General features: G+C 36.1%; 1 protein-coding gene across 3 annotated transcripts in view; it reads left to right on the plus strand.

The window, feature by feature from the left end:
* LOC111858884 (phosphatidylinositol 3,4,5-trisphosphate 3-phosphatase and dual-specificity protein phosphatase PTEN-like) overlaps positions 1 to 24089 on the plus strand; it is a 28990-nt gene extending 4901 nt beyond the window's left edge. For 2 of the 3 annotated variants that reach the window (XM_023841064.2, XM_023841071.2), the window contains 8 exons: positions 7890 to 7974; positions 14101 to 14145; positions 14352 to 14395; positions 14481 to 14719; positions 15037 to 15178; positions 17312 to 17478; positions 17781 to 18002; positions 18983 to 24089. In XM_023841064.2, the coding sequence (XP_023696832.1) occupies positions 7890 to 7974; positions 14101 to 14145; positions 14352 to 14395; positions 14481 to 14719; positions 15037 to 15178; positions 17312 to 17478; positions 17781 to 18002; positions 18983 to 19168 (1130 nt within the window). In that variant the 3' untranslated portion in view covers positions 19169 to 24089. Of the gene's footprint in view, positions 1 to 7889; positions 7975 to 8052; positions 9959 to 14100; positions 14146 to 14351; positions 14396 to 14480; positions 14720 to 15036; positions 15179 to 17311; positions 17479 to 17780; positions 18003 to 18982 lie in introns of those variants that run through there. The other variant, XM_023841080.2, reaches the window with a different exon arrangement.
* Positions 24090 to 24302: the final 213 nt, after the last annotated feature.

A 24302-nucleotide genomic window follows, 5' to 3' on the forward strand; every position in this document is an offset into this window, starting at 1 on the left:
AGAGTCAGTTAGAGACTTCCATTAGGAAACAAGAGTTCCCATACCACCTGATCCACAATGTACTCGGAAGAGTCTGTCTCTGGCTGAAGCCATTGCCTAAAGCCAGTAGATGTCCAGTTCTAAATGTGTTTGTGCAAAGACTAGCTCTTATAGCTATTTCTGGAATCTTTCTGCTGCCCACTCTTTGATAGTTCTCCAGAGGATGTGAACTGCTTGTATCTAGGGTGTTAAAGATTTTTGCTTTTCTGGCCAAAAGACCAGTTTGACAGATGCTTCAATGATCTATTTTTGGGGCCTTGAATTTACGTTGGTGGCAGTGGAAAATGAAAGAATATGTTGAACAGAATGCTCAAGTATCTTATGTAGAGAACTATATTGGTACCCCTGAATCTGCTTGGCTGTGTGTTTTGTGGAATTTCTTCTACTGGATTCATCATAACTGCTTAAATTTATATGGTATCACTGAATTAATGTCATCTTTTTTGTAGGATAGAGCTAGTAGTTGTAATGTTTATATATAAAAATATATATATATAAAAAGTGTTACTATCTTAACATAAGAGGATGTCCAAAATTTTACTGTGACTTTAGATATACTTTTTTTGATGTACTGTGACAGTAGAGAGGTGTATGTATTACAGCAGAGTTGGAAATAGGGGGGATGGGGGGCATGTACACCCCCCCCCCCCCAAAAAAAAAGAAAACATGCAGATAGTGAAAATGAAAGACAAATATTGCAATCCTGTATCAGACAAGCATATTTTGTCATGGATCCATTCTTTTTTTTTGGTTAAGTATAGCTGTGAAACTGTGCCATAAACAGTGTTACTCTTTTTACAAATCTTTATTCAAAAAATTAACCTTTCACGATATGACTATTGCATATGTGTCAAACACCTTCCAATGCCACTGGTGTATTTTGACACTTTTGAAAGCTACTACCTGTTTGGTGGTGTGTAGTCCAAACAGTGGCGGCCACTAGCAGTGTGAGCTGACAACCTTCATAAGTGATGGTTCAGACTAACTAGTGATGCACCGATCCGATATTCGGATTGGTAACGGCGCTGATCCAGACCTATTTGACGGATCGGACATGCGTGACCGATCCACGTCCTATACTTATTTAGCTTTTGGCAATTTCTGAAAAGTTCCTATTTCGTGTTAAATCTATTTGTACAATCATTCGCTCGACAGCTCTTTCCCATTTTACATGTTCTTTTGCAGCATTCAAATCAAATGTTAACGCTGCCTCTCAGTCTTTTTTGCTACTCAGTGGGTGTGAGTACTGTGACGTCCGCCTGCTGTGACGTCATGCGGATACCCTTCGCAGTATGAGGAGTGTAAGATAAGATGTGATGATCTGGGAGTATTTTCTGCTTTTAACAGAAACCAGTAGCACAGCGATTTGCAGTCTTTGTAAATAAAGTTTCGAGAGGTGGGAATAGCGTTTAATGGACAATCCCACTTAACAAAGCGCATGCAAGTGTGCAAGACAAAAAAAAAAAAAGCAATGGATGATTTGGGAGTCGCTAACATGGATTGTTTTGCGAACTCGCTGCAGCTTGTGATACAAGAGGGGCTGCCATCATAATAAAGTGTAGCTGAGCTGACGCCAATGGGAGAAACATTGTGTTCAAATTTTACGCATTCGCCACTTGTGTATACTTCCTTTGAAAATATTCATATTGAACTGCAAATGCTTCAAAAATGCTTAAAACAAGACATACAAACGAGGTGGAACAGTACGTTATGTATGTTTGTAGTAGCCTAATTAAATATTTTTGTCATACATTTTTTCATCTGTATTTACTAGCTTAAAAAAAATAATATATAAAGTATAACAAAGTAAAAAGAGCTCTTGTATCGGAATCTGTATCGGCAGTTGTCTATCGGAATTGCATTGAAACTGAAAAACTGTGGATCGGCCCATCCCTAAGACTAACCTTAGGAAACCTTATCTTACAGTGGGTATACTTGGCTAAGGATATTCTGGGAAACACCTTGAAACATTAAGGTACAGCTTAAGGTACAACTAATGAATGACATAGTGCTGAAGATTTCAGTATCCATCCCAGTATCTTTTGAATGGATTTTTAAATCTTTGGGTAACCTTGTGCACAAATGTTTTTTTTGCCCATTTAATTAAATGCTGTATGCTGCATTCCTACCTAGCTTATATGGAGTTAATTTTGCAGTGAAAAAGGACTAGAGGTGAGTAGGTGAGAATGTGAGCCAAGGTGAAGTTCTTCTGCCTGCTGAGAGATTGTATGTTTAGTGTTAGACGTATCTCCTTTTGTGAATGCAAGGTTCCAAAAAGGAAGAAAAGCCTACTTTTTCTATGAAAATGTCATTGTGGTGAAATAGGAATGGATTACTTAAAGGAATGAAAGGACATTTAAGGACATTCAGTTAAAATTGAAAGACTTTATCAAAACAAATTCTGCAGCCTTGTCAAATAGATGTAAGTGGGAAACAATTAGTCATACAAAACATTTGTACCATGTCATTATTCTTCTTCAAGGAATTATGTGGCTATGAACAAATTTTAAAAAATTAAAGTATATGACATTATGCAACAGTTGTGATTGTATTCAGGTGTTTGTAGGCATCACACAGTGTTTTGTTGCCTGCATCAATAGATTGTTCTTGACACGGTTAAGCTTCGGAAAAATTTTCATGATGCTGTTAACCACTCCTTCCTGTATACACAGAGCAAATTTTCTTTTTCCCCTATTTGTATAGGAAATGTGGTCTTTTTGAATTGTGAATATTTGTACTCATCTGATTTTATTTAGTTATTTTTGCAATGGTGTTTCAGCTGCTATTAAGAACTGGAGAAATAGGATGAGAGGCATGCTTGTGCTGAGTATTCTGCCATATATTCTCCATATTTTAAGACATGGTGTGGTTTTTATTATAGTTGTGTCTTAATGACAGTATATGGTTCCAACCAGGGCTTTGTTAGTCAATTTCATTGTTAGGCGAGTTGTTCTATACATCTGACCTGACGTAACCTTCCTTAAGCTAACATAACCTACCTTATGCTAATGTAACCTCAAGTAACCTAACATGACATTAGCATACATACATCACATAAAAATGAATAATTATTGAAATACAGTAATACTGAAATAATACTGTAATGTGCTGTACTTACCAACTGCATTATGGAGCTAAAGTTTTCTATCTTGTGGAGTGTGGCACAGGGGTTGAGACAACTCACATGACATCATGCACGATCCTGAATGTTCATACTTATAGGGCCCACACACCAAGCAAAGCTGCACTTTAGTTGCGTTAATGAAGTCTGGTATCGATATTGTAAGAATAAATAAGAATTTTACTAAAACTAACCATGTATCATGTATTTATAGCTCTCAAGGCAGGGTTATAGTTGCTACTGAAAACATTTCCATGAACTGAAATAAAATGTGAAAATAACAGCTATAAACAGCAGCTATAAATATTGGTTCAAAAACCGACTGAGGGAAAAAAAAAAAACAAAACGTCAAACACTTCCCCTTATTGTCAAATACTGTTTAGCTAAAGTAATGATTTTGGGCACCTCGTGCAATGAATTTGAACCATAGCAATATAGCCAATGGCACCTGAGCATGACATTTTGTAGTAGGTAGTGGAGTCCTGCAACTGTAACACTGACACAAAAAATACATGTTTAAAATATTTTATTTTAGTTTGTAGCTTTCTAGCAGTCTTTATCATCCTGTAGCAAGGAATCATATAAATGCTGGTATTTCTGGACTTCCTCAGTCAACCATTCTTGAAATCCATTATCCATTGTTAATATTCTGATAACGGAAGGTAAAAAAGGTATATACACTTTTTGGGTCAAATTCTTTCTGACTTCGTTACTTTTTTTCTGACCAATTAATGATTGAGGTTCGTTAGCGGCCTTTCAAATTGGATTGCCTTCCTCGTATGCAAATACACAATTATTTAATTTTCAATATTGCAAACGGAAGTCTCAAAATGAAGACAAAAATTGCCTATTTGGGTACAATAAAGCTGCCTCGACATAAAGCCCTTTCACTCCACTATTTCTACCAACAGCTTTTTTTTTTGTTTAAATGATGACATTGCTCTTAAAACAGAAGATGAATGTTTATCAATAAAAAAAACTAAAATCTACAACCTGGCAAATGGCTCAAAAAAAACAAGCTTGAAAACCACTGAAAGTTTTAGAATTTTAGGTTATTAATTTTCAAAAAAATAAATATTGCAAAATGCAGTATTTTTAACCTGTGAGCCATTTCTCAATGTTTTAAAATTAAAATGATCCAAGTAACAATAATTCTACACTTTCCACTCTATCAGCTTCCCCATGAGAAGCTAACTGAATTGGTTTGATTTTAGCTATGGATCCTCAGTCTATTCAGTGTCACAAGCAGCTCTTGCATTGTTTGCAACCAGGAGGGAATACTATTGGTTGCTATTAAAAATCTTGAGTACAGCCTTAATTTTAATGCACAGTAAAAGTAGATTGATATAAACGGCATTGTCATTCTACATCTCGTCTTGAAAATATATTGATGTGCTGCAAAAAATCAGTATTCTGCGCAGTCATAGTGAGTCAAGGTCTGTTTCTTGCTCTGATATAACAAAATATATGCCAGTTTGGAGATCTTTCTTGTTGGACAATTATCTTTGATCCTGTTTGTAGGTTGTTTGGCTTATTCATTCTTAACTCTGTTTTGTGAATGACAGAAATTGATTTTTAGACATTATGGTCAGCTTGGCTGTTAGTGTTTGTCCCTATGGATACATCACATCCTATGTGTTACTTGAAGTGGCATACAATGGCATACAATGATGCATATCCCTCACACATTTTTTTCTCATAATCAGTTATGAGAGTAGTAAAGTTCCTGTATCCTACTTCACTAAAGATGAGTGGGACCATTCAATATGTTGATTTCAGTAACACAATTTCTGGAAACAGGAGGAAAAATACTTGAGAGTTTGCCACCTTGTGTTGAGTGCTTTGACCTTTTCTTGAGCCAGCTTTATGCGCTGTGTTTACTTCATGTCTTTGAGTTGCTAGGTGATGGAATATCATTTAATTTTCTATGGGTCTCTGTTGGATTCAAAACAAGGCTCTGCACTTAAATAAGCAGGGGCACAAAAGGTATGTTGTGCCTGGGTATTTTCCTGCCATTTATTCTACCTATATTCAGACATGGTGTTGTTTTGAAAGGTGACAATGTTGGTGCCTTGTTTTTAGGCTCATTGACCAATTTTATGGTGGTATGATCATGTATTCCAAGCTAGAATTTTTGTGGTGTAACACAGCCTTAAAAAAACCTGTTTGTTTGCCCTATTTCTACACTTAAAAGTCCTTTTACTAGTGTTAAAAATAATTTGATGGATACAAGTTAATGGATGCTTGTTACCAAAATTCCAGAACCAGCAACCACTGTAGAGTGCTAGCCTATTTTGTAATCCAAACTTGAATTTTTTTAGGGAATTTCATTTATTTCATCATTGTCGTGTGGTGCTACACATATGCAAGGCAAACTAATAGAACATTTATTTTATCTATTTTTTTTTTTTGAAAAGGAATATTTTATACTGTAAAACTGAACCTACGTATCTAGAATGTATTTAGTCTGGATTTAAGTATAGTCTTTTATTTTTTTTCCCCTGTTATGATCAACTTATATATGCTAAATACAGTGGTACCTCAGAACTCAAACTTAATCTGTTCAGAACTTCGGATTGAATCCTAAAAAGTTCGATTTCTGATCGAATTTTCCCCATAAGAAATAATGGAAAACCAATTAATTGGTTCCCGGCCCCAAAAAATTACACCTAAATATGTATAAAGTTAAAAAACCAATGTGTCCTGCCCCAATCCTCCGCTCCTTCCATGTGCCACGCCCCCTCGTTAACCCCGTGTGGAATCCCCATGTGATCAGCTGTTACTGGTTGTTTTCATTAGCCCTCTGTATTTAGTCCGCGTTTCAGTTTGTTTCCCCAATCTGGTCATTGTATTGTGCGTCTGCGTTTTGCCTGCCTTACCTGTAATTAAACCCCGTATTCCCCGATACCCTGATGTCTGCGCCTTTGTCTCTGTTCCGTCCCCACTCAGCACGACAATATTATTATAATTAAATGTATTAATGGTTTAATTAATAAAAAATCTTTATTTTTAAATGTATTTTATTATATAATAATTATTACTGTTACTGTCTATCATTGTCTAAATGTATTTTTACTGTCTAAATATATGTATTCAGCTAGTGTAAACATGCAGGATGCTATCACAGTGAATGCGAGGCTGAGACTGAAGCGTTACCCTTTATTTCCGCTGAAAGACGTGCGGCGTGACTCATTTCCCCGCGCGTACATGTTGTCTTAGGTCGGCGTTAACGGTTTGACTTCTGAGATTCAGATCGAGCTCTAGGTAATTTTTTTCCGAACTGGTTGGGTCGACTTCTAATGAGTTCGAGAACTGAAGTACCACTATTTAAATTCAACAAAATTGTGGCTCTATCCTATCATTTTATGTGGATTTTATGTATTTCTGGCTTTTCCCCTTAACACATTAAAAGTTTACTATGAATATAAATTAACAGTGGAACTGTTTCAAGCTTACCATGGATGCCTGCAACCACTTATGCAATAGATACCACAATGTTACTTATTGTGATGTTCCTGGGAGACGGACTAATTAAAAGACCTGCAGATTTATAACTTCATTGACATTGAAGGCTTTCTGCTGGGGCCACACAATGTCGGGAAAAAATTCACATTGTGGTTAGGGATGAGCCAATATTGTCTGTATTCTAATATTCAATAATGTAATTATATCAAAGATCTTGAAATCAAATAGTAAAGATATTTTAAGTATTATTTACCAGCAATGTTATTTGTTGTGATTTATTCATTTTCTTATAAATTTGCAGTTCATTCCTTCTGAAATTTACCTCCATGGTTTTTGTGTGGGCTCCGTGTGCTCTCTGAACCAAACATAATAATTTTCTTCCCTACTCACTTGTATTGTGTTGCTTTTGTAAGACATTTAACAAAGATGATTGAAGTTTCATGTAAACAAACTAAAAAGAACTGATCACCAGAAAACGTTCACCTTTCTCTGTATGGAAATATTTTGGATTCCATATAGACAATATTGAGCAAAAGCAAATTCTCAGCACTGCTTGTGGCAAGGAAAATCTGTTTTGCTGCTCATTTTACATATACATTTAGGTTGTCATGCTTGTCATTAAATTACCTTAAAAAGATCTAATTTCCTAATGCCTTAAACATTTTTAATAATTAAAACAAGCCTTTAGTTCGTTTTACATTGTCATTTCCACTTTCTCCTTTCATAAAAAATTACCTAATCGTAATGCGTAAATAACATTGAAAGGATTATTATCAGTTACATTTCCCAGCAAAACCGTTACAATCCTATGCAAAGATCACAGATAGAACTGAAAAAATATGAGCTGAAAGGGTGTGATTAAATTAAATGTATGTTTTTTTTTGCTGGTGTGCATCGGCCAGCTTTGTGTTTGGTATATGGTACACATCTCCTTTATGACATTTGAGAATTGGACTCTAAAAAGAGCAGTGTTCAGTCCATGCTACGGAGTAGTTGGGGTTCCGTTTACTATGCACACTTAAAATGTTACATGTTGTAATTAATATATATATATATATATATATATATATATATATATATATATATATATATATTCTCACTAATGAACAAGCTTTTTACTAGAATTATATTCTTAGATCTGAATCATATAATAATTCTTGAAAGATGATTGTTTAAAGAATGAATGCATGTTTTTTTTATCCTTTTTAATTTGATGTTTCAGGCACAAAAAATCCATGAATTTTACCTTGACTCCTGGTCTCAGATATTTATCCTAACATAATTGCCATGGGTTTTCCTGCTGAAAGACTTGAGGGTGTCTACAGAAACAACATAGATGATGTGGTACGGTAAGTACTTTAAAAAAAAAAAATAAAAAAAAATTTTCTTTCTTTTTTTCTTACATTTGCACCTTGGGTAGTTTGGATGTTGCAAATCCCGAGTTATTCCAAAAATTGAAATTAAGGGTTATCTCCCGAAACAAAATCTATAACTATGAACAATAGAAGGTAAGGTTTATTTTGCATTGGTGTATTTCACGTGTAACCGCTTATCAAAGGGATATGTTTAGTGCATGCAAAGCCACATCTCTGCTTGCTACATCTTATCCATCCATACATCCATTTTCTGTAACTGCTTATCCTGTTCAGGGTCATGCGGGGTCCGGAGCCTATCTGGGAGGCTACGGGCGCAAGGCAGGGAATAACTCAGGGAACGCAGGGCACACTCACACGGCGTTCACTCACACGGCGTTCACTCACACGGCGTTCACTCACACGGCGTTCACTCACACGACGTTCACTCACACAGCATTCACTCACACGGCATTCACTCACACATGCACACCTATGGGCAATTTGGTAACTCCAATTATCCTCAGCATGTTTTTGGACTGTGGGGGGGAACCTGAATTACCTGTAGGAAACACAGGGAAAACGTGCAAACTCCACGTACATGAAGCCAAGGTGGAGACTCATTCCCTAGTCCCAGAGGTGTGTGGCAACAGTGCTAACCGCTGCACCTCTCTGCCGTACCTTGTTACATCTTAGCTGATTAAATTCATGTTTTGTTTATTAATATCCCCTTTTTCGTATCATCAACTGGCTGTGCCTGCAGGAAACATTAAGAATTACAGTATTTTTTAAACATTTGCATCTGCTAATAATTTTATATAAAACTAAACACAAAAGTAAACCAAGATAAACCATACAGTATTTATCTAGGGGCAAAAGTTGTACAATATAGTCCTTGGTTTTTTTAGTGTTTATTTAATTGATAATAAAACAAGTTGAATTTCATATTACAACTGTTTCTCCCTTGTAGTTATATCACTGAAATTATTTAAATTAGTGTATTTAAAGAATCAGTCATCAAAATTCAGACACCTATCAGTGAGACATCACTTATTATTCGTCTTTCTTTTTCTGTACATTCTGTTCTGTACATATTGGCAAGAAAGATTTTTTGCCACAATAAATTTAACTGGGGCGACAAATTGACTGACCTAGAGGAAAATAAAAATGTCCTATCTTTTTAATAATTTTTCTCATAGTGTACATTCCTATGGTTTGGGAGTTGTGGCCAGATGAGATCTTTTTTTTTCTTTCCATTTTTATTTTGTGGATCTGTTTTGTGTCGTGCAGTACCAGTCACAATTTTGGGTATATTTGCCGGAAGCTAGATTTTTGAATGATGTTTTACATTATGAAAATATCATCTTTCTCTATGTACTTGACAAGAACAACAAATTATAATATACAGTACATAAAGAGCAACAATGTTTTTATCTGTTCAAGAAAATTGGAAGTTGTCACTAAATCTTGGATTCCCCAAACAGCCACCATTTGGCTCGATAACAGCTTCACATATTTGAAGGAACTTTAAGCTTCAGCAAGAAATCACCCGGCCTTCCTGCTGCAATTCCCAGATATGCAGTGTGCTCATATGTTGCTTGCTTTTATCTTTCTCTCTGGTTTGTCCCATAGTTCAGGAGGAGTGGGGAGGGCAGGTAGTTCTTGCACAGTTATGATGGATTGGCATGCCTTTGAAAAATGTTGTTTATAGCTATGCTAGTTGAGATTTTCAAGAAGTTAGTGAAGATCACCAACTCTGTCACCAGCAAAACTGCGCCAGACCATGACACTGCCTCTTTCATGCTTTACAGTGGAAATCACACAAGCAGAACTCATGCACTCACCCTCTCTGTAGTGCCAGCTGGACCCAAAATATTTAACATTTTGACTTGGACTGTAAGAGGGGAAACCCAAGACGCAGTGAGAACATGCAAAGACCACACACAGAGTGGAAGCAGATTTTGATCCCCCTGCCCTGCAGGTGCTAGACCCCGCAAAGTATACTTGTTTGCTTGATTTTGTCTGTTTGTGTATGTGTTGCTTTGTTCAGTAACCCCCCCCCCCCCATTTATCAAAATGACACTTTTAATACAAAATTTGAAATATTGAAATTGGAATTGAGGGCCAGATTTGAAGAGCCCTGTTTCAGGCTGTTTACCATTTAACATCATCTTATATAATCTTATATACATCAGCTGGATACACAAAAGCACTGAGAATTAAATTGCAAGTACAAATATATCTCCAGAGGTTAACCATTATATTGATATGCCAAATATACCGCATTACCAAAGAAGTAAGAGTAGTAACAATTAAAGCTCATTGACAGGGATAGCCAGACATCACCACAAAAATAGTCTCAGAAGTACCAGAGAAATGATTCGGCACCTCTATTACCTGGTCTTAACAAACGTTTTGTGTTGTAATTTATAGCAGGACTATGATTTGGAAACCGCTTGTATCAATGTCCTGTGCACAAACATGCATAATGTCACATAGGAGTTCACATTTTGTGATCCTTGAGTAATGGTCTGAGTCATCTTTCACCCTTTTCCCTACAAGTTGATGGGATTTCATTTAGAGCAGGGGTGGGGAACCTGTTCCATGGAGGGCCGGTGTGGGTGCGGGTTTTTGAGATGGCCTCTAAATCAGCCAATAGCAGTGGGTCCCCAGGACTGGAGTTGAGAACCACTGCTTTATTATTGGCTGATTGTGAGGTCATCCCAATAACCCGCACCCACACCGACCCTCCATGGAACAGGTTCCCCACCCCTGATTTAGAGAGAGCCTTCAATCTGCAGTGTCTGTTTCCAGCTGTTAAGCATATTGGGGTAGCAGTATGGGCAGCCAGTTTGCTATGATGGTTGCTTTGTAAGGCCATTGTTACAGAATCAGGTGATCCCATGATGCAAACATTGTTCCCTCATGTTATTCTGATATTCTGAGATGATAATGCCACACATTCTACTCTGAGAATGGCACAATACCCCACTATATTTAGTCCAGGAATTGTGTGACAGCATTCCAAGGAAATGGGCTGTTCTGAAGGCTAAGGGTGGCTCTGCTCCTTATTTGAATAATGTTAGATACAAGTCACACACCTAACAAAATACTATCTCTTCCCTCCCCCATGTCCTTTAGCAAAAACAAAGTTTAGATGATTAAAAATAAGTGCCGGGCTTATAGTGATCTTTAATAGTTAATTTCTTACTACCAATAATAACTTGGCAGGGACATTTAACATCTGATTTATTTCTTTGTATGGCTATAAACAATACAGCTAGTCAAAAACAAGGTTGGCGGGAAAAATTTAAAATATCATTGTCTGTGTAAATACAAACCAGTTAGGCAGAAACTAAATTTTCAACTGAAAAGATTAATTAACATTTGGAAATGAAAAGTTGATAGGTGTATCTTTAAAGATACACACATTAAAGATTTGGTACTCAGTTAAGACATCAAAGAAAATCATATTTTCAACTAAAAGTAGTGATTGTTGCCATTTTAAATTTGTTCTATTGATAAAATAACTTCAAGATATACAATTTCTTATCACAGAATAAGAGAATATCCTTTACATTTGAAAAATACAATGATTTTTGAATGGTCTATCAAATGGAATTAATACTCAAGCACATGCGTTCATTGTACAGAAAGCACGCCAGAAAATCTTACTGCTGTCTGGTTATGTCAACCCTCTCAGTCTCTCTAGAAAGCAGTTACTGACTGCTTATTATTATACTTAACCTGCAACATCCCACTTTGCATATTTGGTGACCTTATAGCTATTAATCTTGCTTTTCCTAAATGTTTCAACTATACTAGTTGCATTCTCTATTGCCAAGAAGTCTTAAATGCACACACCTGTGTGAGAAGATATCAACCAACATGCACAGCCAGCGCACGCAAACCCTCTATCCTTAATTGTAATAAATCCATTCTTCTAATCACTTATGCTGCTCAGGGTCACAGGGGTGTATTATAATGTCAGTACTAATATTGATAAAAATAGTTTCAGCTCTTATATTCAACTCTTATGCTGATCTGTTATGTTGAGCAGAGATGGAAAGCTCAGGTCCACAATGTGCAAAGCCAAACCATGATTTTGTTTCAGCCAACCAATTGAATACTCTGTAAATGTGACTGTTTATATGAAACTGCGTGGTTGAAACAAAACCTTGGTCTGGATTGGTATTCTGTGGACCAGAACTTTCCATCTCTAATACTGAGCGTTATGTTATTGTTAAAGAACTTCATGGAGAATAAGCAGGCTCAAGGGAGCGGTCCTTCCTCCTCTCACCAATAATGAGCAATATAGAGTTTATATACGGGGATTGACGTAACGGTACGCAAGTACGCATTCACCTTTAAAAGCAATACATGTGGCAATCGATTAATGTAACAGCGCAAATATGTACGCATTTTATGTGCATTTACGCCAGTATAACAATTTCTTATGAAATTATCATGCATTTTAACCTCTATACCACAAAATGAAGTACAAATTAGCATGTAAAGGTTAAAATGTACAATAATTTGTCATATCAGCGCAAATGCACATAAAATATGTACATATTCACGCTATTACAACAATGGATTGCCGCATGTATTTTAAAGGTGAATGCGTACGTGCGTAACAGTTATGTCAAACCCAGTCTACATAATTTAGTGCAAGTAAATTCACAGGCAGGTAAGATGGCATAAGGGGATGGCAAGGCAGCGATGGCACAGGCAAGTAGGCTTGGTAAGTAGGTGGTATGGGAAGTACATCAGCAAGTGTGGTGATGGTCCATGGTTGATGGTCCAGAAATGGTCAGCAAGTGTGGTGATGGTCCATGGTTAATGCAGCAAAGAAGCACCGGCAGATCTAGCTATGGCAGTGTAACCAAAAGGCAGAGGCAGGTGGGAAGACAGGCATGAGGAATCCAGGAACATCAGGACTCCCACATGACAGCAGGCCATACTAGACATTGTGGAGATTTAATTGAAGAGACTTGATGGATCAGTGATGCTTCAAATTAATCAGAGGTGTAGTTCAGGTCCAGAAAATGAAAGTCCAGACCAAGATTTTGTTCCAACCAGGTGAGTACTCTGATTCTTTATACATAACTGGGTAGTTGAAACAAAATCTTGGTCTGGATTTCTATGTTCTGGACCTGATATATCCACCTTTGAAATTAACGTAAGAAAAGTTACATTGACATGATTCTGCTTTAACCCTTTCCCCTTGTCAGTTTGGTACCAAAAGAATATAAGGAGTGTTCAGAAAACTTATAGGCTGTACATTTTACTATAATATAAGTTGGAATAGAGAACCTCCGTAATGTACTCTGTTGCACAAATTCAGCTTTGATAAAGCATGGCATATGTCTGTCTAATTTCCCTTTTTTGTAATAATGTCTGTTCTACATACAGAAATTGTAAGTAATGTAGAATTTGCAAGTAATGTAATATTCATTTATTCATAATCTGACAGAGGGAAAAATATGTGGCATTAGCATAATCAAGGTAGCAAACTTGCTTTAAAGTACATACGTATGGTTTTATGAGTAGCCCTAGAATGTTATACCAAAAACTGTGATTTCTGTTGTTAATAATGGGATTTTAATCTTATGAAGACAAATTACTATAAATTATATTTTGAACCATGCTTTTAACTTCATGTTTTATGCTGTAGACCAGTCTGTTAGTTTCTGGATTCTGAGTTCTGTATGTCTGTCTGTTTACCCATTTTCTAACTGTGTATTCAGCACATGGTTTCAAAATGCACTGTCTAGAGCAGGGGTTTCAAACTCCAGTCCTGGGGGGCCGGAGCCCTGCACATTTTTGGGTTTCCCCTCATTTAACACACCTGATTCAACCCCTTGTGCTAATCACCACACAGCTCTTGAGCTGAATCATTTGTGGTGGAACAGGGAAAGAACTAAGCTACACAGGGCTCTGCCCCCCCCCCCCCCCAGGACTGCAGATTGACACCCCTGGTCTGGAGAATAAAGTTTGAATAACATAAAAATGAAGTTCATGCATGTTTATCATTTTATTCAGGCCTGTTTGTCTTTTTCAATAGCAGTGTTGAAAGATTCAAAAAAGTGTCATAACAGCGATCATTTTTCATTTGCATAGGTTCCTGGATTCAAAACATAAAAATCATTATAAGATCTATAACCTGTAAGTATTTTACCTTAATATTTTATTATTGTTCTAATTCTTATTACTACTATTTTATACAAAGTAACCCAGCTTCAGTTTTGCATTCAGTTTTTCTTAGAATATCTACTTGGGACTTTTTGATCCACTTTGCTCCCTGTCCTTTGCCAAATTTCTCTCTCTCTCTACTAATTTTTTGTAAGCATATTTTCTGCGTTCTCTTCCAGATGTGCAGAAAGGCACTACGATACTGCCAAATTTAACTGCAGAGGTAACTTAAAGGGATCTATTTAATAATTTGGCATTTACCTATTTTTTTTTATAAACAAATAATTTGATGCTATTGTGTTTTACAGTTGCACAGTATCCCTTCGAAGACCACAATCCTCCACAGTTAGAGCTTATTAAACCTTTCTGTGAAGATCTTGACCAGTGGCTTAGTGAAGATGACAATCATGTTGCAGCAATTCACTGCAAAGCTGGAAAAGGACGCACTGGTGTAATGATATGTGCTTACTTACTACACAGAGGTAAATTTTTAAAAGCACAAGAAGCACTAGATTTCTACGGTGAAGTAAGAACCAGAGACAAGAAGGTTAGTAGCAAATTTAATTCCATGTTTTTAGATAATATCTTAGTCATTTATGTAATACACATTTATACCAAATATACTGTACTGTTTAATTAATCATTTCACTTTATCTCTGAGAAATGGCTATACTTTGCTCAAGTATTAAATAATGGGAAAGACTGATATATAAAATGCACCCTCACAATTAATGCATGAAACTGGCATTCTACATTTTATACTTCAAAAATTTAAATTTTACTTAATAGTTCATTTTTCGAGTTATGTTCATCCTGCTAAGACAAGGGGTCAATAAGCTACTAAAATCACTGGTTCTTTTACAGGGAGTAACAATTCCCAGTCAGCGGCGCTATGTCTTCTACTACAGCTACTTGTTGAAAAAACATTTGGAGTACAAGCCTGTAGCACTGCTGTTTCACAAGATGGTTTTTGAAACCGTCCCTATGTTCAGTGGAGGAACATGTAGTAAGTAGTTTCATATTTCAAGTAAAAACAAAGACTGAAATGCATGGGAGTACAAAATCTTCCATGTTACATTTGGTGTGTGATTCATCTATTCCTACACCCATTATGTTAGTGACCTAATTGGCGTTCTCCAAAACTGTCGGCAGAAAAATACCTGCTAACAATTTATATAATGTTCGGTTTACTATGACATTGATCTGGAGATTACATTTCTTCAATTAGGTATATTTTACATTAAGAAATTTAAGTGGTAAATATTTCTGTATTTGATTGTTAAAGTGTGGTATAAATGTGAATATTTTTATGGATAATGAGCAGTGGTAGGAAGAAGTATTCAGTTTTCATGCTTAAGTAAAAGTACAAGTATCATACTGAAATGTTACAAAGCTTTTCCACTGCACCAGGTATCATGCTTCTCCAACTTCAAAAAAGTACCAAAAGTACAGTACTTCATTGTGTTGGTTTTCCACTGGTGTAAAAACTGGAACTGAGGCGGTATTTTGTTCTGAATATGAAAATGGCTAAAGAATTAAAGAATCAGTTTAATGTTTACCTCTGCTGCTTTTGACAAGCAAGACGATCAATAATCATTTTTATCCTTGCTGTTTAACTCACTTCTCAACAAGTTTGTGAGAAATTTATTTTAAACTCCATTTTAGCTTTAGAAATATCCCAATATTTATTATAACAAAATCACATTATGATATATAAAATTTTCCAATATCATGCAGCCCTAGTATCTTATACAAAATAGTTTATTTCATGCCATCCTGATCTTGTTGTATCTGTTCTTCCGACCAATTCGCTAGTAAACCTTGGGTCTCTTCATTTGTCCTTGCTGTTGTGATTTCCTTTTTTTTTTTTTTTTTTTACCTTGTAGGGCAAGGTTACCAATCAGAGCACACTGAGCTCATTGGGGGTGGGGCCAAAAGCTCTAACAGAGCTTTTCATATGGTTATAGACAGAGTGAATAGATCTGTACAGTATGAGGAAAATACTGTGTGTTTGGAGCATTGAAGCATGTAAATCTATTCTAGTAGACCCCAAAAATAAAATTATGAACAGTGAAAATAAGTGTAATAGGATCCATTTAAGTAAGTCATCCAATAAAATACTACTTAGGTGGAAGTAAAAAAAATATATATATCAGTAATCATATAAAAGTACTAAAATTTCAAAAGTGAAAAGTACTACACATTCAAATCTGTTGATCTTACAAAAAGCAAACTGTCCTTTTCAGTTCCCTCAAGACGGGTATGAATACAGCACTGCAAGTTACTGTATATTGGATATTTTTCTTTTTATTTGCAAAATAAGCTGTTTGTAAGTAACTTGGTCACAGCTGTAGGCTAATCGACGATAGCAGACAGGTAACCTGATGTTGGTGTCTGACAGTGACTGACCGGTAATTAGCACCTTTGTGCTATTATTTTTACTCCTCATATGGTATACGACAGCATCGGAGTATGTAACTGTTGGTCATAGTGGTGGTACGCAGCTTACCGTCCATCCCCCTAGATTTAGGATACATGTAACTAGTCATGTCTAGTACGTCACTCATTAGAACCTAATAACCAGGGAGCACAGTCCAGTTTTTAAGCTGCTCCGGTAAACATTAACTGCCTTTGCTGCTGCACTCGGGTGCACGGCATGCTTTTTGCAAACTAATGATGGTTCCCTGCAGTATGTATTGGTGTAAAAAGCCATTATATGACTCAGAAATGTAGCAGAAGTAGAAGTTGCACCAACTTGAAATACTCAAGTAAAGTACAAATTTGGAAGTATTTGTACATCGTTACTTATACCTCTGGGAATAACTTCTGTTATTTCACTTACTTTGGTGCTCTGTCAAAGCTTATTCTGTAAACACTACCACCTCCAGCTCTCCTAAGACCAGGTGGCCCAATTCTGAATAAGGGAGAGTTCATGTGCAAATGAGAAATAATTTAAGTATTAAAGATTTTAGGCTGTGTGCACTCAGCCTAATTTAAGTGACTGTTCGATACTAACGCACAAACGCATTGTACAAAACGGGGCCCTATTTATGCCATTGACTTTGTCAACACCACAAAAAGCAGTGAAAATTAACTGAGAAAAACATATTGAGAAAAATAATCTGACATACCTTTGCAGATCCACAGTTTGTCGTCTACCAGCTGAAAGTGAAGATCCACACGTCTAACCCAGCGCACACACGGCGGGAGGAGAAGTACATGTTTTTCGAATTCCCACAGCCTCTACCAGTCTGTGGTGACATCAAAGTGGAGTTTTTCCACAAGCCAAACAAAATGATGAAAAAGGTACTTATAACCGTTTGCAAAGTCGCAGTACTATAGTAACACCTTCCATGTGTTGCTGAACTTTTGTTCTACACTAAAGTGTTGTCTTGTGTACATATTATATTAGTTCTTGGTGTTGTATTATTGGCAATAATAATAATCATCAACATACCACTGTGATTGATGAGTGTTTACACTTGCAGGAATGAAAGTTTCCACCGTGAACTTTTGATGTAGTACATATTTAAATTAGTATAATGAGTGTTTTTCTTCAGCAGTATTCTAGCTGTGTTTTGTAAGTGCAAAATATAACTGTCTTGTAGGACAAGATGTTTCACTTTTGGGTCAACACCTTTTTCATACCTGGACCAGAAGAAAATGTAGACAAGTTTGAAAATGGAAGTTTGTTGAAGGAACTGGATGGAATTCAAGCCACAGAGTATGTTGATGGTGACAAGGAGAACCTTATTCTGGTATTGACAAAGAATGATCTGGACAAAGCGAATAAAGATAAAGCCAACAGACTGTTCTCCCCAAACTTCAGGGTGAGTTTGCTGTCGTTTCCTTTTTTCTTCCTTGTTCCTCCTTCGGTTTGGACCCTTCCCCTAGACAGGAGTCCACATTGACTGCCATCTTAAATGGCTTTTCTTAGATGTCTATAATGCCATGAAATTATACAGTGCAAGCTGTGTATTTTTACAAAATTTACTAGATGTCTACTCTATAAAATCATAATTTTGATTCTTTTGCATGCAGTGGTATTATCAGTCTCTTTAGAACAGTTTTAATCTTGCCTTGCAAGTGAAATCCAAATACATCAATTGTCAAGATGCATTTCCTTCGATAAGAAGTGCAGCAATAATCCCCTTTTATTTGAATGTTTTTGCTAAACATCTTAAATATATTTTGAACTGCAGTAAATGACGGTACATAAATAGTGACTCTTCAACTGACGGTTTAAGATGGGCACAGCTTAATGGGATGTAGAGCATACACTGGAGGGAAATGCTTTATTATAACTGATAATTGATCAATGAAGCAGACTTCTCAAGTTCACTTGAATTAATGTGGGACATAAGAGTATTGGGCAATTAAAAAAAAATCTTTATAAATGTCTAATGTTTATTTGAATAGCAAGAAATACTTGTATTTTAGTGTCCACGGAATTAAGTTGAAATGCATGCAAACAATTAATGCCATAAAAATCATTTTAAAATCTTTAACTTATTGATTAAAGCACTGCCATCACCAGTTGCGAGTAGTCAAAACTAAATAAAAAAGGTACAGACATCGTGTCAGTTTTTGTATTGTACAATAATAAAAACCCGGGGCCCCCAGCAACTGTGACCAGGGTAACCGGTTAGAACATGGATGGATGGTTATAGCAATATTATCAGGAAGGTTGCAGTATATAGCAGTGGACCCTAGAATAAGTGGGGTGACGTTTCTCGGGTTTTTATTGCGTGGGAAGTACTGTGACTTTTTCTATAAATTCACATATATTGAGATGCGCGTTCTCTTCCAGGTGAAGTTGTACTTTACGAAAACAGTGGAGGAGCCATCAAATTCTGAGGCCAGCACTTCAACATCTGTCACGCCGGATGTTAGTGACAATGAACCTGATCACTATAGATATTCGGACACCACTGACTCTGACCCAGAAAATGAACCATTTGATGAAGAGCACCATACACAGATAACAAAAGTTTGAAATATTTGAGAAAGAGAAATAAACAAGAAGAAAAAAGGAGAAAACTTGAATAAAAGAAGTACCTGTTCCCCCACATGGCAATAGAACTTTTGTTCATTGTTGTCATGCTACCTGTTGCAGAAAAACTATCATGACCAATTTTTTTCCCCCCGAATATCCACAAGGTATTCAGTGGCAAATGGTTTGGTAGCTGTTGTGTATCTATTTGTGTCATAAGGACAATGGGGAAAAAATGCAATTAGGAGATGGAAGATTAGGTGTGAGAGACAGAAAAATACAAATGTGCTGCTCCATCTCCTGTGGAACCAAGGCCAGTGCTTTGCCGTCTGACTCTGCAGCTACCCTTCCATCCTACCTACTGTGAATGCTTCTTGTGCTGTTTGCAGGCTGTCTCAAATGAGTTGACATGCATGCAGTGAAAACTGCATGTTAGGATTCTGCAGTCTTGTTAACATTTTGAATAGGCTATATGACATCAAATATTTGCCATTCCTTCTACCACTGTGTATTCTGTTAAAATATTCAGAAAATAGAATCCCACGTAATTGTCATTTTTAATAATATACAACTCAGCAGGGAAACAGTGTTGCAATAATGTTAACACTATTCATGAGCAAATGAGTGTGCATGTCTTTGGAGTTGGTGTCCATCTTTAATAAATGGTATATGTTTTTCTAAAACAAAAAGTTTCAAAGTCTTTTAAAATTGTATTTGCCCGAATCTTTCACAAACAGTATTTAACTTATCCATTATACAGTGGGATCCCATTATGGGTCACGGAATCCCTTTGACTGAACCATTTTTGTCTTTTGTAGTGCTAGCAGAATAAAAATATCTTAATGGTATGTTGGTGACAATTCCACAGTGAAATATAAGCTTGTGGAGAATTTACCTGTTGTACAAAACCTTCTTTTAGTTCTTCAAAAGATGATTGTAATTTGTGTGAGTTCTGGTTAAATCATTTGCATATCAAATAATGGTGCTTATCAACTTCCAGATAATATATGTTAAATATAAAATGCATAGTGGTAATTAGAACTGTGTTCATTCACTGTGGAATTTAAGTAGTCTTACTCTTGCTTCAGATCTTTATCAGTTTCTTCTGCAAATCCAATGACTACTTCAGTACATTCCTCAAGCAACCAAAGTGTCTTTACAAATGAACATCACCAGATTGAGTGTCGAACAATACAAGAGCTAGACGCTCAAAGTGAAGATAAGGAAAATGGCAATCAGACATTCAAGAAATACCTATAGAATCCAATGTTACCTTCGAAGAAAACATCCAATACTGAATTAAGATGCTGGGCCCTTCAGGGTGACGAACTAGACGTACTTGATGCAATTCAAAGGAATAATCCAAGAGCAATCTGAAAATGGATAAATGAAAATGCCAAAGAAAACATGATGGATGACAGAAGGAAAGTTAAAATTACAAAGGAGAGAAACCAAAATCAGTACGGAGCTCCTAAAAGTACTGAAATGTGAATTCTAGAAAAATCAACATTGCAAAATCTTCTAGCAAGCAGTTTCATTGAATGAGATGAACATGAAAAAGCAAGGGCTGTGTTGAAGAACTATGAAATTTAAAGAAGTTCCGACCTCAAGTATGGATGGACATCGATTGGCCAATAACTGATCGACGAGAGTCAAGTAAAGATGGAAAAAATACTAAGAGACTCTATTGCAAAGACGTCAACGACTAGTCTATAGAGTTTAGATGCATGGAAGAACCTTTATTAAAGTGGATGTGGGATTAGCCCTGAGATCACAGCTGAAAAGGAGGGCAAGAAGGATAGACGGCATCCCTATAGAAATACTGTAAACAGCTGAAGCAGAATTAATGTGTTGACTAAATTATGCCAAAAAAATCTACTCATTGGAAGAAATCTGTTTATGTTCCTATACCAAAGAAAAGTAATGTGACGAAATGTGAAAAATATTCTCCCTCATCCTGCATGGCAATAAGATTACACTTCAGATCACTCAGCACAGATTAATATCCTACATAAAGAAATTGCCTGATGTACAAGTTGGATTCGGGAAGCACAGGCACAAAAGACTAATGAGAATCACAAAAGCTTTAAAGACCTAAAGGCAGTCGATGTGTGGTTTACTCACTACAACAAAATATTTAATTGTGTTGACCATACCACACTATGGAATTTTCTCTGGAAAACGGTTGTGCCAGAGTCTCCATGAAAAATTTAGACTATACAAACCACAAAATGAAATATGGAGAAACCGGTTACAGATAGCTAAATAAATTAAACAATAGAATAGAATGCCTTTATTATCATTGTAACAATGATGGAGTACTATTACCATTCGACTTGTATATGGAGAGAAGCTGGAGTCGAAGAAGACAATGGTGGACAATTGCCGTCCATATCGCAATAACACCACACACAAGAGAAAATGAAGTATATCTGAAGACACGAGGAGGGGAGAAGATGGGACTGTAAATGTAAAGAAAAACACTGGATCCAAAACTAACTATATTGCTGGTGATGCAGACCGAGTTTAAAGACAACTTTTGCCTCCTTGGAGGCAACATCAACAACAAATGGCCTAGAAGTCAGGAACTGCATTGGAGAGTGGCTTCTGCAATGAAAGATCAAGAAAAAATTGTCACATGTTGAAGATCAGAATATGGTATTTTCTGTGGCACTTTATCGATTTGAAACCTGGACAATAAAGAAGCAAGGATATCAATGACTTTTAAGAATATGGACTACAATATCTGTTGTTGAATTAATATACAAATGTAAAAAAGACACTGTACTGAATCCATGAAGAAGAAAAAAGTAGTGGATTTTTCATCACATCAAACCAGAACTTTCACTTTGTCATTGTAAAAAAGTTAAACTAATCTACTTTAGCTGACCCTGCTTTAAATATAGGAGTAATTTACATCCTGTTGGTAGGAGAAAGTAATTCACTTTTCTGGTTATCTTCTCTCTCAGAAAAACAAATTACCACTTAGATGCTTTAGGGGGAAAACGGTTATCACTAAATCTGACACTACTCTGTTTAATCGTTTATCTGGTTTGTATGTTTGTTTTTGTATTAAAACTGTGATTACATATGTAGAGGTGTGTAACAACGCATTTGTAATAATGCCGCATTATGTAATAACTCGACCAAATGTAACAAATTTTGATCACAATGTGATATTACATAATGTGTTGTCACATACTATGTAACAATGCAATATGTAATATCGCATTATGCAATAACAACAAAATGTTACAAATCTATAGACTATATTATAATTTTGCATTGCAACATTACCCTATTATTATCATCATCATTATCATTGTTATTATGAGCATCATTCAGTTTGTTACTTTCTGTCGAGTTATTACATAATGTGACGTTATTGCATAATGCATTGTAACAACGTGACTATCCTTAATCCCCAGACCATTGTTTGATATGGTGTTCCCCAATTTTGAAGGACTTGCTTCAGGAGTTTAAACGTTAAAGTGGAACTCCTTGAGATTTTGAGGTTTATGGCATGACAGCGTTGAAAATTTAGTTGCAAATTCTATGCGTTTCACATGAAGTGCCTTTGGTTAAATACTTGGACAGTCTCATTTTTTATTTTTTATTTTTTCCAGTTTAAAGGTAGTTTATGTGATTTTAATGTGATACACTTTTGTCAAATTCAGGATATGTCTCCTCACAGTCCAGTAGCTGTCCGTTAGCAAATTCCCCTGAAAATTAGTTGGCAAAACTAGGGAGGAGTGGCTTCGGCGGAATGCCTTAAGCGAAGAGGTGGGATTGTGTTGTTTGGTTTGATCCAAGCCACTTTGTTGGGGCTGCTTAGAAACACTGGGTTTTTTTTTCCCGCACACAAACAGAACACTAGAAGACTGGAGACATTTGCTGAATTTGACTAGAAGAGTATTGGATTAAAACCGCATACCCTAACTTTCACAGATATAGAGATTAAATAAAAATATGAAATGGACAATACAGGTTACCTCAAGAAATAAACTGAAACACCTGTTCCTCGTTAATACCAGGGTTTCATTTAACAGCTGTAAGCATATGCAAACATTCTGTTTTCGTGTGTAAATTAGCCTTATTCCTTATTAGCCTATTTACATACTATAGTGCTGTGCTACATATGCTTTCATTATATCTCATTATAATATTAATTATAATGTGTATGACCAAATATTATAAATGTTATGTTAAATATCAGCTTTCCATGTGTTTAACATTTTCTGTTCAAGAAATATCAGTGGATATGTTTGAGATTATATTTAATTTTTTAACTTGTGTTGTGTTAGTCTGTAAAGAACTTGAGAGTATAGCCAGTTACACTTTTATACATTTGACTATTTTGAATTGTATTGGAATTGAAAGCCAAAAAAAAAGCTTAAAAAAATAGCAGTGATACGACGAACCTGATTTGCAAAATTGAAAGTTTCCAAATGTTTCTAGGAAATGTTAACGTTGGAGATGTGCGCAGAACACAAACCTAACATTGTCTAGAAGTGCTACCATCAGATATTTCCATTTCTTATTAGGCAGATGTTGCTCAAACATCCCCTAACGTAAAAGGGAAAATGAAATGATTGGAGCATTAATATTAATTGACTAGATAACCATAAGCACTCCCTGGAAAGATTTCTCTACGTGGCAAAATTTAAAAGTGCTGCAGAGGCCAAGTGATGAGCATTAGCACTGTGCCTTGTCCCCCTTAAATTGACAAAATTAATTTAATTTGAGCCACATGCCGGTGGAATTCTCACTTCTTTACATTTACAGTCCCATTCTAATGATTACAACAAAACAATGGATATCATAGTGATGGTGGCACAATAGCACTACATATTTTATGACTTTAATTGTACATTCTGATTTAAAGTCAAATAAAGCAAACATGTGCAAAACCTCCCAGCCTCAATCTGAAACTTATACTTCAGAATTTGTTACTCAGATCACGCCAAAGAAAATGTGGGTCAAAATACAGATTAAACTGATCGAAAAAAATATTTAGTGAAAAATATACAGATAAAGTATATTCAGTCCAACCACAAAAAAGGAAGACATTGATTCAGGATGTGTGGGAGGGAGTCTGTCGCAACTTGAGAAATCCAAGGTACTTTTTATTGTCAGG

Source organism: Paramormyrops kingsleyae, chromosome 3 (genome assembly GCF_048594095.1).
Source record: "Paramormyrops kingsleyae isolate MSU_618 chromosome 3, PKINGS_0.4, whole genome shotgun sequence".
NCBI lineage: Eukaryota > Metazoa > Chordata > Actinopteri > Osteoglossiformes > Mormyridae > Paramormyrops > Paramormyrops kingsleyae.